The sequence below is a fragment of the Canis aureus genome, chromosome 23 (assembly GCF_053574225.1).
Source record: "Canis aureus isolate CA01 chromosome 23, VMU_Caureus_v.1.0, whole genome shotgun sequence".
NCBI lineage: Eukaryota > Metazoa > Chordata > Mammalia > Carnivora > Canidae > Canis > Canis aureus.
The window spans coordinates 27173399-27194888 of record NC_135633.1 but is presented as its reverse complement, the minus strand read 5'-3'; the positions used below and the strand labels follow the sequence as shown (position 1 = coordinate 27194888).

The window sequence follows — 21490 nt, the reverse complement described above, 5'->3', positions numbered from 1 at the left end:
GCCAGTCTGGGCTGTGATATCAGCCCATGAAAGGAGAGGGACTATTGCTGGCATTACTTTAATACGAATACAAGTGACTATCTTCTACAATTAACTTATTATGAGACTCACCACCTCCCATCTCTGGTCCTCAGCTCCCCAATTTTCAAATTATTGGGGTTATACTAGATAACAGATTCTTAATCTAGAACCCATTGAGGAATTTCAAGTGGTCTATCAACCTCAAAATTTATACATAAAGTTTTATAAGTGTATATTTTTCTTTCTTTTTTTTTTTTAGTGTATATTTTTCTTAAAGAATTGTTAGCTTTCATCAGAATCTTAAATGAATTGCAAGGAAACTCAGCATTAGATCTCTTCCAGCTCTCCTAGCTTTGAAATTCTGCATCATTTAGTCTTCCTTTTAAGAATTGAGAGGTAGATGGGGCGCTTGGGTGGCACAGTCAGTTAAGCATCCAACTCTCGATTTTGGCTCAGGTCCTGATCTCAGGATCATTAGATCAAGCCCTGCATTGGACTCCATGCTCAGCACACTCTGCTTGGGTTTCTTTCCCTTCTCCCTCTGCCTCTCCTCCCAACCCACTCCCTGAACACATGTTCACATGCACATGTACTTGCACTCTCTCTCTCTCTTTCTCTCAAATAAAGAAATCTTAAAAAAAAAAAAAAGAAAGAAAGAAAGAATTGAGAGATAGACAAATTATCTGTACTTTACCCTTTTGTATTACTTCACTATGTATCAATCTGTGCAGGCTGCAGTAAAAAGGTAAAATGAGGCCTGGGAAAGTAGATATTTAACCCAACACAGATCAGGATCAAGAAAGTTTCTCAACTGGAAATAATCTAACCTAAATCCCATCTAGAGGAGGGACCTGTTAAATATATCATGGAACATCCATACAATAGTACATTATGCAGCTGTAAGAAGGAATAAGGCATTTCTTTATGTACTACTATATGGAAAGGTCTTTAAAATAAGTGATAAAAGCAAACTGTAGAATAACATGTTCAAAATACTGCCATACAGGGATCCCTGGGTGGCGCAGCGGTTTGGCGCCTGCCTTTGGCCCAGGGCGCGATCCTGGAGACCCGGGATCGAATCCCACGTCGGGCTCCCGGCGCATGGAGCCTGCTTCTCCCTCTGCCTGTGTCTCTGCCTCTCTCTCTCTCTCTGTGACTATCATAAATAAATAAAAATTAAAAAAAAATATTAAAAAAAAATACTGCCATACATATAAAAAAAAGTCTGTGTGTATAATTATAGACATATTTATTTGCTTGCATATTCAAAAACTATGTCTGGAAGGATGCACAAAAATACTAATATCACTGGCTGCTTATGAGAGAACTGGATAGCTCAGGCATATAAGTGGGAAGGAGACTTTTTAACTATTTCCCCTCTGTATTTAAACAATTTTTAATAATGTAAATCTTTTGTCAGTTCATAACTAGAATCATAAAATTACTTTCTTGAATTTTATCTTTATTTTTTATTTACTTTGTAAAGATTTTATTTATGTATTTATTTGAGAGAGAGTGGGCCTGGGGGGAGAAGCAGAAGGAGAAGGAGAGGCAGGCTCTCCACTGAGCAGGGCACGATCCCAGGACCCTGGGATCATGACCTAAGCTGAAAGTAGATGCTTAACCGACTAAGTTACCCAGGTGTCTCTATTTTTTTAAGATTTACTTATTCATTTGAGAGAGAGAGAGTGATGTGAGTGGGGGGAGGGGCAGAGGAGAGAATCTTCAAGAGGACTCCCCAGTGAGCACAGAGCCTGACGTGGGGTTGATTCCACAACCCATGAGATCATGACCTGAGGTAAAACCAAGAGTCAGATGCTTAAATGACTGAGCCATCCAGGCGCCCCTCTACTATTTTTTTTAAGATTTTATTTTTAAATATCTCTACAGCCAACATGGGGCTCAAACTTACAACCCCGAGCTCAAAGATCACAAACTCTACTAACTGAACAAGCCAGGTGCCCCAAAAATCTACTATGGTTTTAAAAAATTTTTTAGTAAAAATTTTATTGGAATACAGTATTCGTACTGAAAAAAATGCATAAATAGCACAGCTCAATGAATTTTCAAAACGTGAAAATACTTCACAAAGTGAAAATACATGTATAATCAGTATCCTGATAACAAATAGACCACTACCAGCACCCCAAAAGCTCCTGCCTCCCGACCACTATTCTTTTCTTTCTTTCTTTTTTTTTTTTTTAACTCAATCATGAGAGACAGAGAGAGAGAGAAAGAGAGACAGAGAGAGAGGCAGAGACACAGGCAGAGGGAGAAGCAGGCTCCACACAGGGAGCCTGATGTGGGACTCGATACCCGGTCTCCAGGATAATGCCCTGGGATGAAGGCCACACTAAACCACTGAGCCACCCAGGCTGCCCACTATTCTTATTTCTAAAACCATTTGCCTGTTTTTAAAATTCATGAAAATGGAATGATACGCTATGTTCTCTTTTATATCTGGCTTCTTTCGTTCATTATATTTGTAAGATTCATCATGTAGTAGCTGAAACAACAGTTCTTTCCTTCTCATTGCTCTAGTAGTCTATTATATGAATATGCAACAATATTTTTTTTAAAGATTTTATTTATTTATTCATGAGAGACACAGAGAGAGAGAGAGAGAGAGAGAGAGAGAGAGAGGCAGAGACACAGGCAGAGGGAGAAGCAGACTCCATGCAGGGAGCTCTATATGGGACTCCAGGATCATGCCCTGGGCCGAAGGCAGGCGCTAAACCGCTGAGCCACCCAGGCATCCCTATTTATCTTTTTTTAAATCTTTTTTTACAGTTGATGGAAATCTGGGTTGTTTCCAGTGTGGGACCATAATGAATAATAGTACTACTTATGTTCTTGTATGTATCTTTCAGTGAACACATGTATGCATTTCTGTTGGGGATATACCTAAAGCCTGAACTACTACTGACTTAGAGAGTATGCATATTCGTCTTTAATAAATACTCTAAAACAGTTTTACAAAGATATTTCCAATTTAGTCTCCCATCAGAATTAATGAGAGTTCTAATTGTTCTATATCCTTGCCAACACAAAACTTAGAGTCAGGTTTTCTGGTTTGTTTTAGCCATTCTGGCTGGTATGTGATAATGAATTTGGGTTTTAACTTGTGGTTCCTTTACGTCTATTGAGCCTAAGCACCTTTCCATTTGGATACTCTCTTTTGTAACCTGCCTATTCAAGTATTTTGCTCATTTTTTAGATTGGGTTGTCTGCCTTTCTCTTATTGATTTGTAGACATTCTTTCTATACTCTAGATTTGATCCTTTGTTAAATAAACGTGCTGCAAGTATCTTCTCCCTCCCCGTAGCTTCCCTCTTCACTTTTTCATGGTGCATCCTGAGGAGCAGAAGCTCTTTTTTTTTAATGTAATTCAATTTACTCATTCATTTACAGTTACAGTGATTTCTGTGTCCCACTTAAGAAATCTCTATCTTAAGATCATGAAGATACTCTCATATGTTATTTTCTAGTAGTGTGATTATTTTAAGCATTTACATTTAGATCTACAATCTATTTTTATTTATTTATTTTTTTAAAAGATTTTATTTATTTATTCATGAGAGAGAGACACACACACACACACAGACACAGGCAGAGGGAGAAACAGGCTCTGTTTCTTGATCCCAGGTCTCCAGGATTACGCCCTGGGCTGAAGACTGTGCTAAACCGCTGAGCCACCCAGGCTGCCCTACAATCTATTTTTAAGTGGTGTTTGTGTATGGTGTGAAATAGGAGTTAAGAATAATTTTTTTCACATGATCATCCAGTCCAGTTGACTTAGTACCATTAGTACCATTGCATGGTAGTGTCACCTTTGCCATATAAGTACCCAAAGATATGAGGATCAGTTTCTGTACTCTTTATTCTGTTCCTTCGGGCTGTTTGCCTATCCTTGAGCCAATACCACATATCCTACGTACTGGAGATTTATAATAAGTCTTGCTATATGGTAGAAATAGTTTTTTTAAGAAAAAGGGCAGGGACGCCTGGGTGTATCAGCGGCTGGGCATCTGCCTTCGGCTCAGGGTGTGATCCCAGTCCGGGAATCGGGTCCCCCCACATCGGGTTCCCTGTGGGGGGCCTGCTTCTCCCTCTGCCTGTGTCTCTGCTGCCTGTGTCTCTGCTTCTCTCTCTCTGTCTCTCATGAATAAACATGCCTCTCATGAATAAATAAATAAAATCTTAAAAAAAAAAAGAAAAAGGGCAAAAAACCTATCTCTATTTACATGTCCTAAATCACCCTTATCTAACAGCCAACAGCCTAAGTGGCTGCCACAGCAGAACTGTTCCTGGCAGAGCACCTAAAATGGTTCTCTCCCATCACTGCTCTTTAGGTCAGTCTAAGATAGCAGAGGCCCAATTTAGGGGAGGAGGAGGAGGGCCAAGAAACGGTCCTTTCATAAAACCGGTAATACCTATGACAGACCTGATCTCACAGGGATGTTCTGAGAACTGAACAAAACACTATGTAAAGTGGTTATTACAATCCATGTCACATAATTATATATATTATTATTTATTGCTATTTTCATTCTTATGTTCATAATTTTATGTTCATAATTATATATATTATATATTAACTTTTATTTATTTATTTTTAAAGATTTTATTTATTTATTTATGATAGAGAAAGTGAGAGAGAGGCAGAGACACAGGCAGAGGGAGAAGCAGGCTCCATGCCTGGAGCCCGACGCGGGACTCGATCCCGGGACTCCAGGGTCGCGCCATGGGCCAAAGGCAGGCGCCAAACTGCTGAGCCACCCAGGGATCCCCTATATTAACTTTTATTACTATTTTCCATCTTATGCTCCTGTCTAACACAAGGCCTGGCAAAGAGAAAACATTCAATGAATCACAATTTTAGAATTTTAGAACTGGACAGCATTTAGAGATTATTTCGTCCCAGTTCTTCATCTTTGCAGGGGAAGAATAAGAAGCCCAGAGAGATTAAACATCTTCCCCAGAGCAACACAGCCAGACAAGACAGATCCTAGGAACTAAAACCTAGACTTTCTAACCCCCAAAGCAGGGATTTTTCCATTGCAGCCTGCGCACTGTTAAACTTTTTATAGCCTTTATAGTTTCTGGATTTCTTATCTTTATGATGAAGATCTTTCTCACTCCTTTATTATGTATATAGTCTCTTATGGTTTCTCATTGCTAAAATTCTTAACAGTGGTGGCCACTGCAGGGTCTTAGACTTTGCTGAGTGAGAAGCCAACCTTTGGAGACCAACCATCAAAGATCAGGGACCTGGCTCTCTTTTTCAGAGCCTACCACACTCGTGGCCAAGTGCAGCAATCCCGACTTCTCATCAAGACATTCAGCACTGCAGTCAGAGAATGCTAAGGTTGGAATGCTGGAATGCGACGGGGAACCGCTAAAATTTTCCAGCAGAGAGGGGAGGAGCTTCTCTAAAGCCTTTAGGAGGCTTTTATAACTAGGGAAAATGCCAGGGCTCTTCAAAGGTGTTGCTTTAGGGGAACAAAACAAAACAAAAAAGGCTGATTCCAGTATCCCTCTTGGCATCTCACTTGCTTTTCTGTGTTGGCCTAGATATGCTTGGACCTATCCACATTATCAAGAGCCCATTTTAACATTATATTTCAGTTCTGAGCCAGGGCATATCATAGCCAGCAAGAGCTTGCCTGCATATAGTATCAGTCACCAGTTCCTATAATTTTACCTATACAATCTTCTCTTATGCATCCCCTCTTTTCTATCCCTACTGCCTGAGTTTGTGCCCTTCTAACCATCCAGGGGACTTATTAAAGATATCTGTGCAAAGCATGTACATGACTAAAGCTGTGTTCATGGAAAGCCACCCTGACTGCACATGGAGAGAGTCAGGTAGGAAAGCTAGGAGAAATGTGGCAGGGATGATGGACTACTGTCTACCATCAAACCCTGGCACTCCTATGACTGACCTGGATTCAGTGTATGATGGCCCAGGGTAGCCATTCTTAGATCCCTGTAGAATTACTACTATGATGGGACGCCTGGGTGGCTCAGGAGTTGGGTGCCTGCCTTTGGCTCAGAGCATGATCCCAGAGTCCCGGGATCGAGTCCCACATCAGGCTCCCTTCATGGAGCCTGCCTCTCCCTCTCTCTCTCTCTCTCTCTCTCTGTGTGTGTCTCTCATGAATAAATAAATAAAATTAAAAGAAAAAAAGAATTGCATTATGACCCCCCAAATAAGCCATGAAATAAATTACTAAACCATTTTTGTAAAGAAACATCCATATTATAATCCCTATTTTACAGAGAGAAAACTGAGGCCCTCTGAAAGCACAATACTTGCCCAGGGTTACTGGGAAATTTTGCTGGGAAAAAAGCAGAAAAAGGAGTCACATTAGAATGACAGGCTACTATATCTGCAAGGGGTCCCAGAGATAATATAGTCTCTCCTTCTTTCCCTCCTAATTTTACCCACTGGGAAAGTTGAGACCTAGAAGGGGGAAATGACTTATTTATGGTCACAATAGTAAGGAAATGGGAAATGTAACCACTTTATGTGTAGCCATGGCTGGAAACTGGGTCTGCAGCCCCAAGCCCAGGTGCTCTCTCTCCTCTAGATTCTGCGGAAGTGCTTGTGTCTGCCTATCACTATAGGTGGTATCCTCCAGGGTGGGAAAATTGGGGAGGAACAGTATTATCCTAATCCTCAAGTGAAAAAGCAGATATGCCTGCAGCATATTCCGCTTCCAGAAATTCTGGTGATGAAAATTTTAAAATTCAGATTTGGTGATGGTACTCTGATCAGTCCATAATGAACTTATTATAAAGCACACAGAAATCAAGTGACTATGTTTATAATTCAATGTGGCACACTGTCAAGAGACATCACCAGACAGAAGGCCTGACCCTGACTGGGATGACCAAGAGGCACAGCCTGGTACTGCACAAAAAGCACTGTACTTAGATGGAAGCCAAAGAAAAGCTGGACTTAAAGCCTGTCTGCTTAGTCACTAAATGACATTGAAAGACCTCTCTATGTGTCAGTTTCTTTGCCTGTAACACCTAAGGTTCTTGTGAAGCTTGAAATAGTGAATTTCTATGAAGTGGAAGTAGCATAGACATCAGATAGATTCTGACCATTCTTGGTTCAAATGTTGGTTCTGGAAATTACTAGCCATTTAGGCACGTCATTTAATCTCTCGGAGTCTTAGGGTCCTCGAACGGGGTCTTTAATAACTAGGATATCTGAGGATTAAATAAAATATACTATTTATATTACTATAAAATGGAATAATGCTTTTATTTTTTTAATTTCTTTTTTATTAAGTTTTTTATTTCAATTCCAGTATAGTTAACATACAGCATTTTATTAGTTTCAGGTGTACAATATAGTGGTTCAACAATTCTGTACATTACTCAGTGCTTACTGTGATAAGTGTACTATAATACCAAAAAATGGAAAGGTGCTTTTAAAGCCTGGCACACAGTAGTTATGGCATCTGGTATATAGCAGTCACTCAATAAATGGTGTGTCTTTATTTTTTTTTAAAGATTTTTATTTATTTATTTGAAGAGTGAGAGAGCAACAGAGAGGGCGGTAGAGAGCACAAACATGGGGGAGGGGAAGAGGGAGAAGGAGAAGAAGCTGAGCAGAGAGCTGGACTCAGGGCTCAGGACTTGATCCCAGGACCCCAGGATCATGACCCAAGCTGAAGGCAGATGCTTAACCAACTGAGCCACCCAAGTGCCACAATAAATGGTATCTTTTAAAAAGGTTGAGTTAAAAAAAAAAGGTTTAGTAATATACACAAATAGGACATTAGTAGTACTATAAATTGGAGGTAATCATGCTCCTGGTATCTTAGTGGCATTCATGAAATACTTATTAAGCACCTGCTGTGTGCAAAGTGCTGATGAAAGATACCAAAGAAATAGTTCTAGCCCTCAAGGAATTACAGTTCAGTGACAGGAAAAGAGATCAAATCTCAATTTAATCATAAAGAGCAGCTCACTTCCAAAGGCAAATTCAACACAAGGTACCCTGTGTTGACACTCCCCAAGGCAATCTCAAGAGCAACCACCTCAAGTGGATATAGTTGAAAGGGCAGTGTAAGCAGAGATACTTAAGGGTATATAGTAGTTACTTAATAAATGGTATCTTTTAAAAAGGGTTGATCTAAACCTGCCTACTTTTCAGGTTTCATGGTCCCTCAACCCTTAGTACCCACTTTAAACTCTAGGATTAAAAAAACTACTAGAAGTTCCCCAATTGCATCTCCAGGGTCAATGTCTCTCTACCTCTACCCAGAAGGTTTCCTTCCTTGCAGAGCCTTTGACTGTTCACCCCACATGCTTAATATAAGCAACTTCTATTTATTTTTAAGATTCAACTCATGCTTCTCCAGGAAGCTCTCCCTGATTCCTCAGGCTGAGTTAGGTACCACTCATGTGTTCCCATAGCAGACCCTCCCCCAGATACACCACTATCAATCACATGTATGCATTTATTCAACAAACACTGACTGCTAGTGATGAGCAAGATTAGGATTAGGGATATAAGAGAAAAATAAGACAGCCATTGTCTCTGCTCACTAATGTTTACAATCTATCAAGAAAGGCCTATACAGAACAAGTAATTATAAGGTTATGCATGTTTTGAGGAAGGAAAATAGAATGCTATGTAATTATGAAAAAACAAACTAATGCTATCATCATCATCATCATCACCACCTATGGGCTCTATGTTTCAGGCACTGTGCTAAGTTCTTAAAATTTTCTTATTTAATTTACTTCTCACAGTAACAGTGGGAAATATAATTCCTATATTAAGACAAGGAAATTGTGGCTTGGAAAAGTTAAGGAAGGTACCCAAGGTCGCACAACCAGAAATCATCAGAGCTGAATCTTTAATTCAGATCCTCCTAATTCAAAAACATTTCTCTTAACCTCCATCTTTCCTTTCCAGGAAAGTGGGCAGAGCCTGCCAGTTACCTCATTATCTATTCCCCCTTTTTCCTTTAATAATATAACTGCTGAAACACAACTATGGATGGAAAACTTTATTCATGAAAGAATCATTCAAGAAATCAAAGTAAAAAAAAAAAAAAACCTGCTGCAGTTTAACTGGGTATATGACCATTTATAATTAAAATCACATTTCCCACGCAATCTTGCCAGTAAGTATGGATATGTGACTAAATTCTGGCCGGTGAGATAAGAGCTTATGCATAGTATTTTCCCTTTCTCCATCTTGCTTGATGAAATGTGGACATGATGGCTGCAAAGGAAGCAGCCATCTCAAAACTAAGAGATAGAAGCAGTATAAGTGTGCCAAAGCCAAAAGCTGGAATATCTACTTATACTTTTATGTGAAAGAAAAATAAGATTCTTTTATGCCCCTTAACTAAGAGGGCCTCTTTATTATTTCAGACAAACTACCATTTCAATTCCTATAAGAAGGTACTATGTTTCATTCATTTCTCTATTTCTCAACATTAAATGTTGAGTTGAACTGAACTCCAGTTCTGGTTCCATCATTCACTAGACACATGTCATAGAGAAATCCTTTATGGGCCTTAATTAGTTTCCTTTTCTACCCTGTCTATCTTACAGGATAGTTGGTGAATCAAATGGCATTGTTTGTAAATTTGCTGGTTGCAAAGAGCCTAACAAAATCATGTTTCCCTTTGTGAAACACCATAAAATATTCATCAGTATACCTTCATCATATACAACAAAAATGACTTTACTAGCACAAAACATGATTATGTTATATAAATGGAGTTCTCTACATCTCAAAAAATATGAAAACACATCTGAACCTCTCTGTTAATATTTGTTTTCATCAACTAAAACTGATGGGAGAAAAACCTGAAATTTAGAAAAGTCTATCCATTAACTTACTATCTTTCTAAAATGTGAAAGATTGACATTAATAAGAGGTCCAGCTCTAGGATCACCAGTGCTCCAAGGGCACATGGCTTGAGAGGCACAGAGATAATGGATGTGAAAGCACTGTGAAAATGGAAAGGGATCACTACTATTATTCATCAAACACGACTCCCTCTGAAACTCTGCCACGGTTATAACTCAGCAGAAAGGGCAAGACAGAATGAGACTGGTGAGCTGGAGACGAGGGCACTCTAATGGCACAGGCTGAGTAATCATCACAGGAATCACTCTCTGTATCCAGAAAAGTTCTGGGGAACTCTTTTATGTTTTTTACAGTCCCAGTGTTTCTCAGTGTACCCCACACAGCTGGATACTCCAAAAGTCAGTTCACTTTACATACTCAGTGTATGAATGCGAGTGGCATTTAGTAAATGTTTGGGTTTTGTTTGTTTGTTTTAGTAGTAAATGTTTGTTGAGGTGACCTCCATAACACCTTCACTGACCCTTTCAGGGAAAATTGCTTCCTTAACCTTGTTCTCTTGTTATTTAGTTCATTCCCCCAAATAAAACACGTACACGTGTAGTTAGTTACATTTTTGAGCACTATCTTCCTAGCCTGCTCTATGCTTTTGGTAGGAAGACTGTGTCCCATTTACCTGAGCATCATTTGTGCTCACACAGTGCCTGGCACATAGTAGATGCTCAATGATGGTTTTTCTTTTCAATGAGTTACAGGGGGTAGACTTGAGGGAAAATGTGGATGCTAATTTAAACCAACTCTTCCATAAATCAGTCCTATAATCCATGTCAAGCCCTACAGTTACTGCACCAGCAAAAATTAATCTTTCTGTTCCCAGGAAGCTAGGACTGTCACCATAAAGTGATTCTGATCTGCTGATTTTTCTGGGAATGATGCCACAGTCTCCTCACAGACTTGTGGCTGTGGGAGCTAATCTATCTATGGGTGTTACAACAAACTAAAAAGGTGTCATAAATGACAGACACCTCCTCTATGTCAACAGTGTAAAGAGTTTCCAAGAGAAAAGACATCTCACCTCCTAGGGGGCCATTCTATAAAAAGGAAGTAAATTGCTTACATTACAAGATACCCATTACTCTCTTGCCCCAGGGCCTAGAAAATAGAACACAAAACAATTATAAACTGACAACAATTTATGTTGCCTCCATTTCATCATCCCACATCTTCCTCTTAGCAATTCTCTGGTTCTTGGATTGTTATTACCCCAAGACTGAAGGCAGGACAACAGCTGAGGTCAAGTAAGCGGTCTTAGGAGAAATAACCTAGCACTCTACAAATACAAAGGACTACACATTTATTTCTATGAGATAAAAATCACTCCAAACAATCTGAAGCCTTTTAAATTCAACAAGGTGATTCAGGACCCTTGAGGAAATAATGAGATCTACACATTGAGACACAGTGCTAGGTGGAGATAAGCTCTAAAATGTGATCCCTTGATGCCAGTCAAGCTGGGTTATACAACATGTAAGATTACACTAGCAGAAATACCATAATGCCTGGGCACTTTGTGCCTGAGAATGAACTCTTGTCTTAAGGATGTGGGGCTAAAGGGAGGAGAGGACTCAGTATGGGACCCTGAGTTAAAAAAGAGAATTTGATTGCTTATTGTTTTTTCTAGGATCTATGCTTAGGGAGAGAAAGGGGACCACAGGATGCCTTCTTTTCTAGTCCAGTTCCCCATTGCAACAGAAGAGACAGGAACCTGGGACAGAGCCTCTGCAAGCTGGCAGATGAGAGGTTTTGCGAACTGTCCCATGCAGGAAGCAAGGAGCCTGCAGCAGCTTTCACTACTATCTGGGTAGCTACCCAGGGACAACGAACGACATCAGAGAAAAGCCTATAACCTTAACCAAAGAGAGCATCACTCCCCTCAAGCAACCAAGGTCATCTGGAACCAGCTGTTTACAAATAGTGAGTTGTGTTTGCCAGCTCTGATTTACAAAACCTCGGAGCAGTTCCAATAACCACATATCAGTTCAGCTCAATCAATATTTACTGTCCTCTACTTGATGTCAGGCTCCCTGCTGCAAACTGAAGACACAGACACATGGCCTCTACTCTAAGAAAGCTCACCATCTAGAAGGGGAAATGGTCATCAAACGGACAATTAAAACAGAGCAGTAAGTCATAGTACAGAGGAAGCTCAAGGAACTCTAGCAGCTCATGGTAGGACAAGTAATCCATGGCTGGGAATCCAGGAAGGTATTTCAGAAGGAGATCTTCATTTTTTCCCTCCTCACCCTACTTCCTCACTAGAATTTTTTTTTTAAAGATTTTATTTATTTATTTATGGTAGACACAGAGAGAGAGAGAGAGAGAGAGAGAGAGAGAGAGAGAGGCAGAGACACAGAGGGAGGAGCAGGCTCCATGCAGGGAGCCTGACGTGGAACTCGATCCTGGTTCTCCAGGATCAGGCCCTGGGCTGAAGGCAGCTCTAAACTGCTGGGCCACCCGGGCTGCCCTCCTCACTAGAATTTAAAGATTGAGGATATATTAGCCAAGTAAAAAGAGGGAGAAGATACTCCAAGTAAACAGAACAGCCTTGAAACATATGTATTTCATAGAGAGACTTGTGAGAGGCTCTAAAACAGTATGATGATTTGGATAAAAAAGCAAGAGGCTCAATGCAGTTAAAACATGGTATCCCTGAGATGAGAGAAGAAACTAGGGAGAAAGATAGGGACAGATGTTATTATTATGGCATTAAACTTCCTTTTATACCAACCTAGGGAGCAAGTGAGAGCATGGCATACACAGAAAATTATCTTTTAAGACATAGGGGCCAAGAAATTAAGAAAAAAATAACAAAGAACACACATCTTAACAAAATGAATTTTATCTCCTACTAATTTATATAGAACTTTTAGAAGAGGGATATTCCAAAATAAAACAACTCCAACAACTACTCTAAGGTGTCACAACTCAGAAAAGGTGTAGATTACTCCTTCTTTTGAATTTTATTTTATTTTATTTTTTTTTTTTCCTTCTTTTGAATTTTAATAGCACTTTGTATCTTCCTTTTAGTACCTGTTACTTTCTGCTGAGGAGCACAATTATCTGTGTTTTACCTCTAATGGTTTGCCAGCTCTCTGAGCACTGACTGGTTCTTGTTCATTCATCTTCTAAAATTGTATTACAATCCAGTCTGAATAGACAGGGCACCCTCAACAATGACTACCACATAATAGATGTTCAATAAATGTTTCAGAGCATCACAGAGTTACATGATACCAGAGCTTTTTTTTTTTTTTTTTTTTTTTTTTAGATTTTATTTATTTATTCTTGAGAGACACAGAGGGAGAGAGGCAGAGACACAGGCAGAGGGAGAAGCAGGCTCCATGCAGGGAACCCGATGTAAGACTGGATCCTGGAACTCTGGGATCATTCTCCGATCCAAAGGCCAGACGTTCAACCACTGAGCAACTCAGGCATCCCGAGCCAAAAGACTCTTAAAGATATTCTAATCCAGTTTCTCAGCCTTTATAAAAGACTCTGATAAAAGCAATGGACTCTCTTTTCAGAAAAAATCGCACATAGAAAACATTTTACATATAATTTCAGAGCCTACAATGCTCAAAGGAGCAAGGTTAATTATCCAAAGTCATGAAGGATTATGCTGAGTGAAATACGTCAATCGGAGAAGGACAAACATTATATGGTCTCATTCATTTGGGGAATACAAAAAATAGTGAAAGGGAATAAAGGGGAAAGGAGAAAAAATGAGTGGGAAATATCAGAAAGGGAGACAGAACATGAGAGACTCCTAACTCTGGGAAACGAACTAGTGATGGTAGAAAGGGAGGTGGGCGGGGGGTGGGGGTGACTGGGTGACAGGCACTGAGGGGGACACTTGATGGGATGAGCACTGGGTGTTATTCTATATGTTGGCAAATTGAACACCAATAACATAAATTTATGAAAAACAACAACAATAACAAAGTCATGAAGGTGTAATTAGTGGCATAACTAAGCCTCCAAGTTTCCTGGTTCCCAATTTTCAGTCCTCTTCCTACTACAAACTACAAATGAATAATTTTAGTTGGGCTATTTCCCACTGGGAGACTGCCTAATACAAGTGGCAATGGTCCTCTCATGAAATTCCTTGCTAGAAGGAGGATGCTCAGGAAAACATGGCAAGTTTAATGGCTTCTGAGGCCCAAATATAGTGTACTGGACCTCTGCTAAGGAGAGAAAGGGGCAACAGGAAAAGTTCATGGTTATGTGGGAGCATTACAACAAGCCAAAGAACCAAGAGGGATGTTGAAGTCTCCCTAAAAAGAAGAGCAAAATCCTTCTTAACTACTATTTACAGGAAGTGAGAGAATCATGACTCAAAACCAGACTTTCTGATTTTCAGGCCGGTGTTGGATCCACCTCACCACAAAATCCTCTGCACATGCACAGAAATCTCACTACCACAGAAGCAATCCTGTAGCTATGGAAATCCTAAGAAATGGGCTAAATAATCTTATAATGCTTAGAACTAATTCCCAATTATCTGTGACAATGGATCCAAGGAACATAAATATCTTTTAAATCTGCAAATACTGTAAATCTATTTGGCTGAAAATACTAATCCGCCACTACTTGCCACAAACCATCAATTCAGCTTAAGTGAATGTATCATTTATTCTGGGGTCCATACTGAAATAAATATTAAGAAGATTTTTTTTTAAGTACCACAAATAATAAAACCAAATCATTTGCTTTTCACTAAGTGTAGGGACAAGATTGAGAGCTGGCAGAAACAGCTCACTGTGGATAATATCCAAACTAAATAACTGGAGAGGACTAAAAGGTGTCCCCCCACCCTTCTACCTTCAATATTATCCACCCTATACATATGTGATCTTTAGTCTGTGCAAAAGCCACACACTATCCTCTTCTAAAGGACCCCTACTCTCTTTACCTCCTGTGCTTTAACTAGGTGCTTGTATCTTCCAATGCCATGGGTAGGCTTTGACTTGTAGTGCCGACTGGTATTCAGCAGAATGCCACCTAAAAAACAGAAAATAAGACAAACCTGTTTCAAAGCTCCTTCAGGGCAGACAGATCACACGTGAGGAGACCAATTCTCTACCACAAGACTGGGAATATCTGGGGATAGCAGGTCTCTTGCTGGCTTAAAGAACCAGAGCTATTTCTTGATATTGAGCTGACCCTTATTTACCCCCTTTATCTCTCCCTTTGGTACCTCAATCATACCCACTCCCCGCTACCTATCTTTCTTTGAGAAATTCTCTCCTGCTACGGCCACTGGTGATCGGAGAAAATACATTCTCACAGTGTTCCTGTTTTCTCTTGCTCCTCAACAGGCAATAATCCTTTTGAAGTTTTCTTTTTTTTTCTTTTTTTTTTTTTCTTTTTTTTTTCTTTTGAAGTTTTCTAATGTGGATCATACAGAGAAAGAAATAGGTGGCAAATACAAGCAGGTAAGAGGACAATCACAGATTTCCACAAAGTTTTACATACCATCTATTAGATTTATTTGTGCTAATATGGAACATCTCCAATACACATTGCTAAGTAAATAACAATGAAAACAAAAGCCTAAGGTACAGAACGGTGTGTGTGTATACTACTATCAAGTATAAACTAGGCTCTCCATTCACATATTTATTGTGGTAGGTCTGGTGATGCACCACTTGGGTCCACCTTCGAGGAAGGACTTGAGTCTTCATTATTTTTATCCTTGTTTAAAAATAAAGAAACTGTAGCTCAACACATGAGAAGATGCTCAATATCACTCATCATCAGGGAACTAAATGCAAATAAAAACTACAAGGAGATATCACCTCATTCCTGTCAGAATGGCTAAAAATCAAAAACAAAAGAAACAACAAATATTGGCAGGGATGTGGAGAAAAAGGAACCCTCGTGCATTGTTGATGGGAATGCAAACTAGTGCAGCCACTGTGGAAAACAATATGGAGGTTTCTCAAAAAGTGGTATTATCCACTAATCACACTGCTGGGTATGTACCCAAAAAAACATAAAAACACTAATTCAAAGAGATATATGCACCTCTATGTTTATAGCAGCATTATTTACAATAGCCAAATTATGGAAACAGCCCAAGTGTCTACCAAATGATGAATGGATAAAGGATATGTGGTATATATACATATACAACAGGATATTACTCAGCCATAAAAAAAGAATGAAATTTTGCCATTTGCAACAACATGGATAGACCTAGAGAGTATAAGATTAAGTGAAATAAGTCAGTCAAAAAAAAAAAAAGAAATAAGTCAGTCAGACAAAAACAAATACCATATGATTTCACTGATATGGGGAATTTAAGAAACAAAACAAATGAACAAAGATAAAAAAGAGAGAGAGACAAGCCAAGAAACAGACTCTTAACTCTACAGAACAAACTGATGGTTACCAGAGGGGAGATTGGTTGGGGAGAGAGTCAAACAGGTAATGGGGACTATAAAGCATACTTACCTGATGATCATCACCCAGGGGTGATGCATGAAATTGTTAAATCACAATATTGTACACCTGAAACTAGTATAACACTGTACATTAGCTATACTGGAATTAAAATTTAAAACAATTTAAAAAAAAGAGATACTGTAGTTCAGAAAATATGGTGAAATGGCCAAGGACATCCAGCAAGTAAAAGGCAGAACTGCAATTTAAACCCAGGTCTAGGGATACCTGGGTGGCTCAGCAGTTTAGCGCCTGCTGTCGGCCCAGGTAGTGATCCTGGAGTCCCAGGATCGAGTCCCACATTGAGCTCCCTGCATGGAGCCTCCTTCTCCCTCTACCTATGTCTCTGCCTCTCTCTCTCTCTCTCTCTCTCTGTGTCTCTCATGAATAAATAAATAAAATCTTTAAAAAATAAATAAATAATAAAAATAAAAAAATAAACCCAGTTCTATCTGGATGAAAGGCCTTTGCCCAGGTGGGTTCTTATGACGTCTGAATTTCTGGAATATAAAATCTAGCTAGATATGATTTTTCCTAGCTCAGATGTCAGTTCCTTATCTCTACCCTTTCACTGAAACCAGTACTACATGGCTCTTCTATGTCTGTCTCTCTTGCTCACTCTCTACCTCCTGGATTAGTGTTAGTCTTAGGTCCCGCTCCCTTTCCTCTCAGTTCCTATGGTCCTATCCTCATCTCTATGGGGAGGTAAAACAGAAAAGATGTGAAGAAGTGAAATGTTTCTTGGGCTTCTCTTTTCTAAAATGGGCTTCCGGGATCCCTGGGTGGCGCAGTGGTTTAGCACTTGCCTTTGGCCCAGGGCGCGATCCTGGAGACCCGGGATCGAATCCCACGTCGGGCTCCCGGTACATGGAGCCTGCTTCTCCCTCTGCCTGTGTCTCTGCCTCTCTCTCTCTCTCTCTCTCTCTGTGTGTGTGTGTGACTATCATAAATAAATAAAAATTAAAAAAAATAAAAATAAAAAAATAGAATAAAATGGGCTTCCAAGCAGGTCTGCTCTTTGCCAGGCCAATCCTGCCTTTATAATCCACATTGTTTCATCAAGACAAACCTTAGATATCATGAGTCCCTTTTATGATATGTGTTAGTCCACACATACTGCTACATGCCAACAACTGTATACACATTGGGACAAAGATGACTAGAATATGCCACTTTACCTGGAGATGCTCAGTGTGTACTAGGGAAGGATGATAGGAAAGCAGATAATTACCTTACAGTACACAAATTACTTTAATAGATGAGAGCAAGGCACTATGTGCCTAGAGGAAGGAACAATGAATCGGCCTCGGTAACAGATGCATTCTTGAAAGAGGGGTAAGGAAAAGGAAAAGAAAGGCTGTCAGGGTGAGAAGGGCACAGAGTATACCAGAGCCTAGAGCAGTGAGTGGGAACATACCACACTAGGCTTTGTGAAGAGTTTGGATTTCAAGCTGAACAGGGAAAAGTATATGCCTGATATGTTTTTAAAAGATCACTTTGGTTGGTACATGGAAAAAGGGAGAGAGAGCATGGATGGGTTAAGAGATTCAAGTGGCAGCCTTGGCTAAATTGTTGTTGGTGATCTCACTGTATCCACATCCCCTCTCTATTCCATCCTCTCGAGCTGACAAACTAATCCTTCTTTTTTTTAAAGATTTTATTTACTCATGAGAGACAGAGAGAGAGAGAGAGAGAGAGAGGCAGAGACACAGGCAGAGGGAAAAGCAGGATCCATGCAGGGAGCCTGATGTGGGACTCGATCCCGGGACCCCAGGATCACGAAGGCAGGCGCTAAACCACTGAGCCACCCAGGAATCCCCCAAACTAATCCTTCTAAAACACAAACCTAATGACATTCTTCTCTTTCATTAATTCAACCATTTATTCATCCTACGCACATAATTTTTAAAAAATACTTACTATGTGCCAGGCATTGTACCAGGCACTACAGAAACACCAATGAATGAGGCAGAGAAGGTCTTTGCTATATTTCAAAATGTTCACACTCCTTAGGTAAGTATTTAAGAAACTTGATTTTATAATATAGTTCCAATGACTTCATCTCCTCATTCTCCTACTCCTCCAGGCCTTTAAAACTTTGTTCCTCAACCACAGAGCTACACTTGCCATTCTGTATAAATCATGCAATTGTCATGGTTCTGTGCCATACTGGGCAGTACCTCCTGCTCAGACTACACTTCTCTGACTGGTGAAATCCTAGCCAGCCTCCAGGGTCAGCTCAAATATCACCATCTCCATGAAACTCTTCTGCTACCCTGAACATTCAAAGATCATCAAGTTTACTTCATGATTATAGCTCTTCCATGCCTCCGCCATATAGTAAAACATTTTGTATAAAGAATGAAAATTGGGCGCCTGGGTGGCTCATTTGGTTAAGTGTCTGCTTTTGGTTTAGGTCATGATCCTGGGGTCTTGGGATCCAGCCCCCATTGGGGCTCTCTGCTCAATGGGAAGTCTGCTTCTCCCTCTCCCTCTGCCCCTACCCTCTGATCATGCTCTCGTTCACTCTCTGTCTCTCTCAAATGAATAAATTTTTAAAAATATTTAAAATAAAATAAAAATAAAAACAAAAATATTTAAAGAAAACTCAGATGCCAACCATCGTTTTTAAGTACACAGAAACTCAATCACCCCCCTCAGTGGTTTCAAACAGCAGAACCAAAAGGTGATCTTTGGGGATAACACATCTTAGGTGAAAGCACCACATTCCTGCCTCAGCCTCTCATCTGCCAGAATTCCTTGGCAAGGAAGCATTTTCAAATTCAGCTTAGGGCAATTCCTATAATTAGAGCAGCTGGTTAATTAAGAAGTTGGTTCAAACTACTGTTAAATTAGCCATTTTCCCCCTTAAATGAAAGGTTTTGGTCAAACTACCAGCGTTTAAACTGCTTAATTAGCCATTTGTTTATGTTATAAAATGTACCAGTTTGAAAGCCTCCAATTTCTAATAAGTTCAACTGAATTCTTCCCTTGCTCCTTGTCATCCAACTGGGTCTCCTGCTGTTGCACTAACATTGCAGCCTCCTAAGAGGAAAGACAATTCTTTTCACTGAAGATACAGAACCCCAGGGTTTCAAAGGAGGCTCTGAAGATCTTTCAATAAGCACAATTATAGGATGTAATCACATATTGACTTTTCCCGCATCACATCCGTTTACTTTATATATGCCAAAGCCAACTGTCCTTCAGTGTGTCTGTTTACTAAACTGGGAATGAAATCCATCAGTCCAGGATAGGGGTAAACATCATCATTTTAATTATTTCTCCTTCGATATTAGAACAGCATTTTTATAGCAGGGTTATGCTGGAGAGAAAGAGGAAAACACTGGGGTAGCCCCAGTCAAGATTAATTACAGGATATTCTCTCCATTCAATAGACGGGACGTCCCTTACACACCACAAGGGCAGGTATACACCCACACCTGGCAAATAGCATACACTCAGAAAATTGCCTTTATGGGGCACCTAGGTGGCTCAGTCAGTTGGGCATCTGACTCTTGATCTTCACTTGGGTCTTGATCTCCAAGTTGTCAGTTTTAGGTAACACACTGGGCTCTTAAGATATTTTACCAAGATAAGCTGCAATGATTTGGCCTTGGCAGCTACCCACTTTTTTCAAAATCTCTTTTCAAAATTTTTCCAGTTTTTCTAATTATAGTACACTGAACTACTTGGCTTTGAATGTGCCATGTTCCTGATTCCACCTTTTTGCTCATGCTGTAATGAGACAACTCTGTGTTCTCTTCATTTAACCTCTTCAGACCTCTTCATATGTATATCTTTTACTTCTCTCTATATGTTTAAAAACAGTAAGAAAAAGGCAGTCACTACAATCATGCCCACCTTTTAAAGAGAATAGCTGGGATGGTACCCAGGCCCACAGAGAGTATGGTGGGTAAAGGTAGGCACCGCTCCCCACTCTTTTCTGAAAACCAATGTAATTCAATATTGGAATTTCTGACTTTATGGATATCTCAAAGAATCCATGAAAAATGCTAACAAAACTATGTGCTTTCAAGTAGAATTATCCTGGCATGCCAAGTTTGGTGAATTACCTTGGGCCTTCTAGGCACTGAGATTCCCTGACAACAAATGAAAAATGAGCAAAGGGCAGCCCCGGTGGCACAGCGGTTTAGCACTGCCTGCAGCCCGGGGTGTGATCTTGGAGACGTGGGATGGAGTCCCATGTTGGGCTCCCTGAATGGAGCCTGCTCCTCCCTCTGTCTGTGTCTCTGCCTCTCTCTCTCTCTGTGTCTCTATGAATAAATAAATAAATAAATAAATAAATAAATAAATAAATAAACAAATAATTTTTTTAAAAAAGAAAAATGAGCAAAGAATAAGATAAATGGCCAGTACATATATGAAAATATGGTCAACCATGATGCCTGGGTGGTTCAGCGGTTGGGCTGATCCCACGGGTCCCGGGATCAAGTCCCACATCAGGCTCCTTGCATGGGGCCTGCTTCTCCCTCTGCCTATGTCTCTGCCTCTCTCTCTCTCTCTATGTCTCTCATGAATAAATAAATAAAATATTTTAAAAAAGAAAATATGGTCAATCAACTAGTAATCAAAGACATACAAATTACAAATACAAGGGATGACATGTTTAAACTTATATTACCAAATATTAAAAAAATAACACTTAATATTGATGACTATATAAAAAGGGATTCTCAAATACCAAAGAAGAATAAAATAGCACAATCTTTCTGGAGACGAATTTGGTAATACATATTCAATAGCTTTAAAAACGTCCATTTCTTTTTTTTTTTTTTTTTTTTTTTTTTTTTTTTTTATTTATGATAGTTACAGAGAGAGAGAGAGAGAGAGAGAGAGGCAGAGACACAGGCAGAGGGAGAAGCAGGCTCCATGCACCGGGAGCCCGATGTGGGATTCGATCCCGGGTCTCCAGGATCACGCCCTGGGCCAAAGGCAGGCGCCAAACCGCTGCGCCACCAGGGATCCCCGTCCATTTCTTTTAACCCAAGATTTTGACGGTTAGAAATGAATCCTAAGTAAATAATCAGACAAAGATATATAAGGATACGTATCATAGTGTTGTTTACATTGCAAAGTCGTGAAGACAGCTTAAAT

General features: G+C 39.8%; 1 protein-coding gene across 7 annotated transcripts in view; it reads right to left on the bottom strand.

Moving 5' to 3' along the window:
- MRPL48 (mitochondrial ribosomal protein L48) overlaps window positions 1-21490 on the bottom strand; it is a 100692-nt gene that overhangs the window by 14465 nt on the left and 64737 nt on the right. For 6 of the 7 annotated variants that reach the window (XM_077866996.1, XM_077866998.1, XM_077867000.1 and 3 more), the window contains one exon: window positions 14841-14929. In XM_077866996.1, the coding sequence (XP_077723122.1) occupies window positions 14841-14929 (89 nt within the window). Of the gene's footprint in view, window positions 1-14840; window positions 14930-19316; window positions 19393-21490 lie in introns of those variants that run through there. The other variant, XM_077867003.1, reaches the window with a different exon arrangement.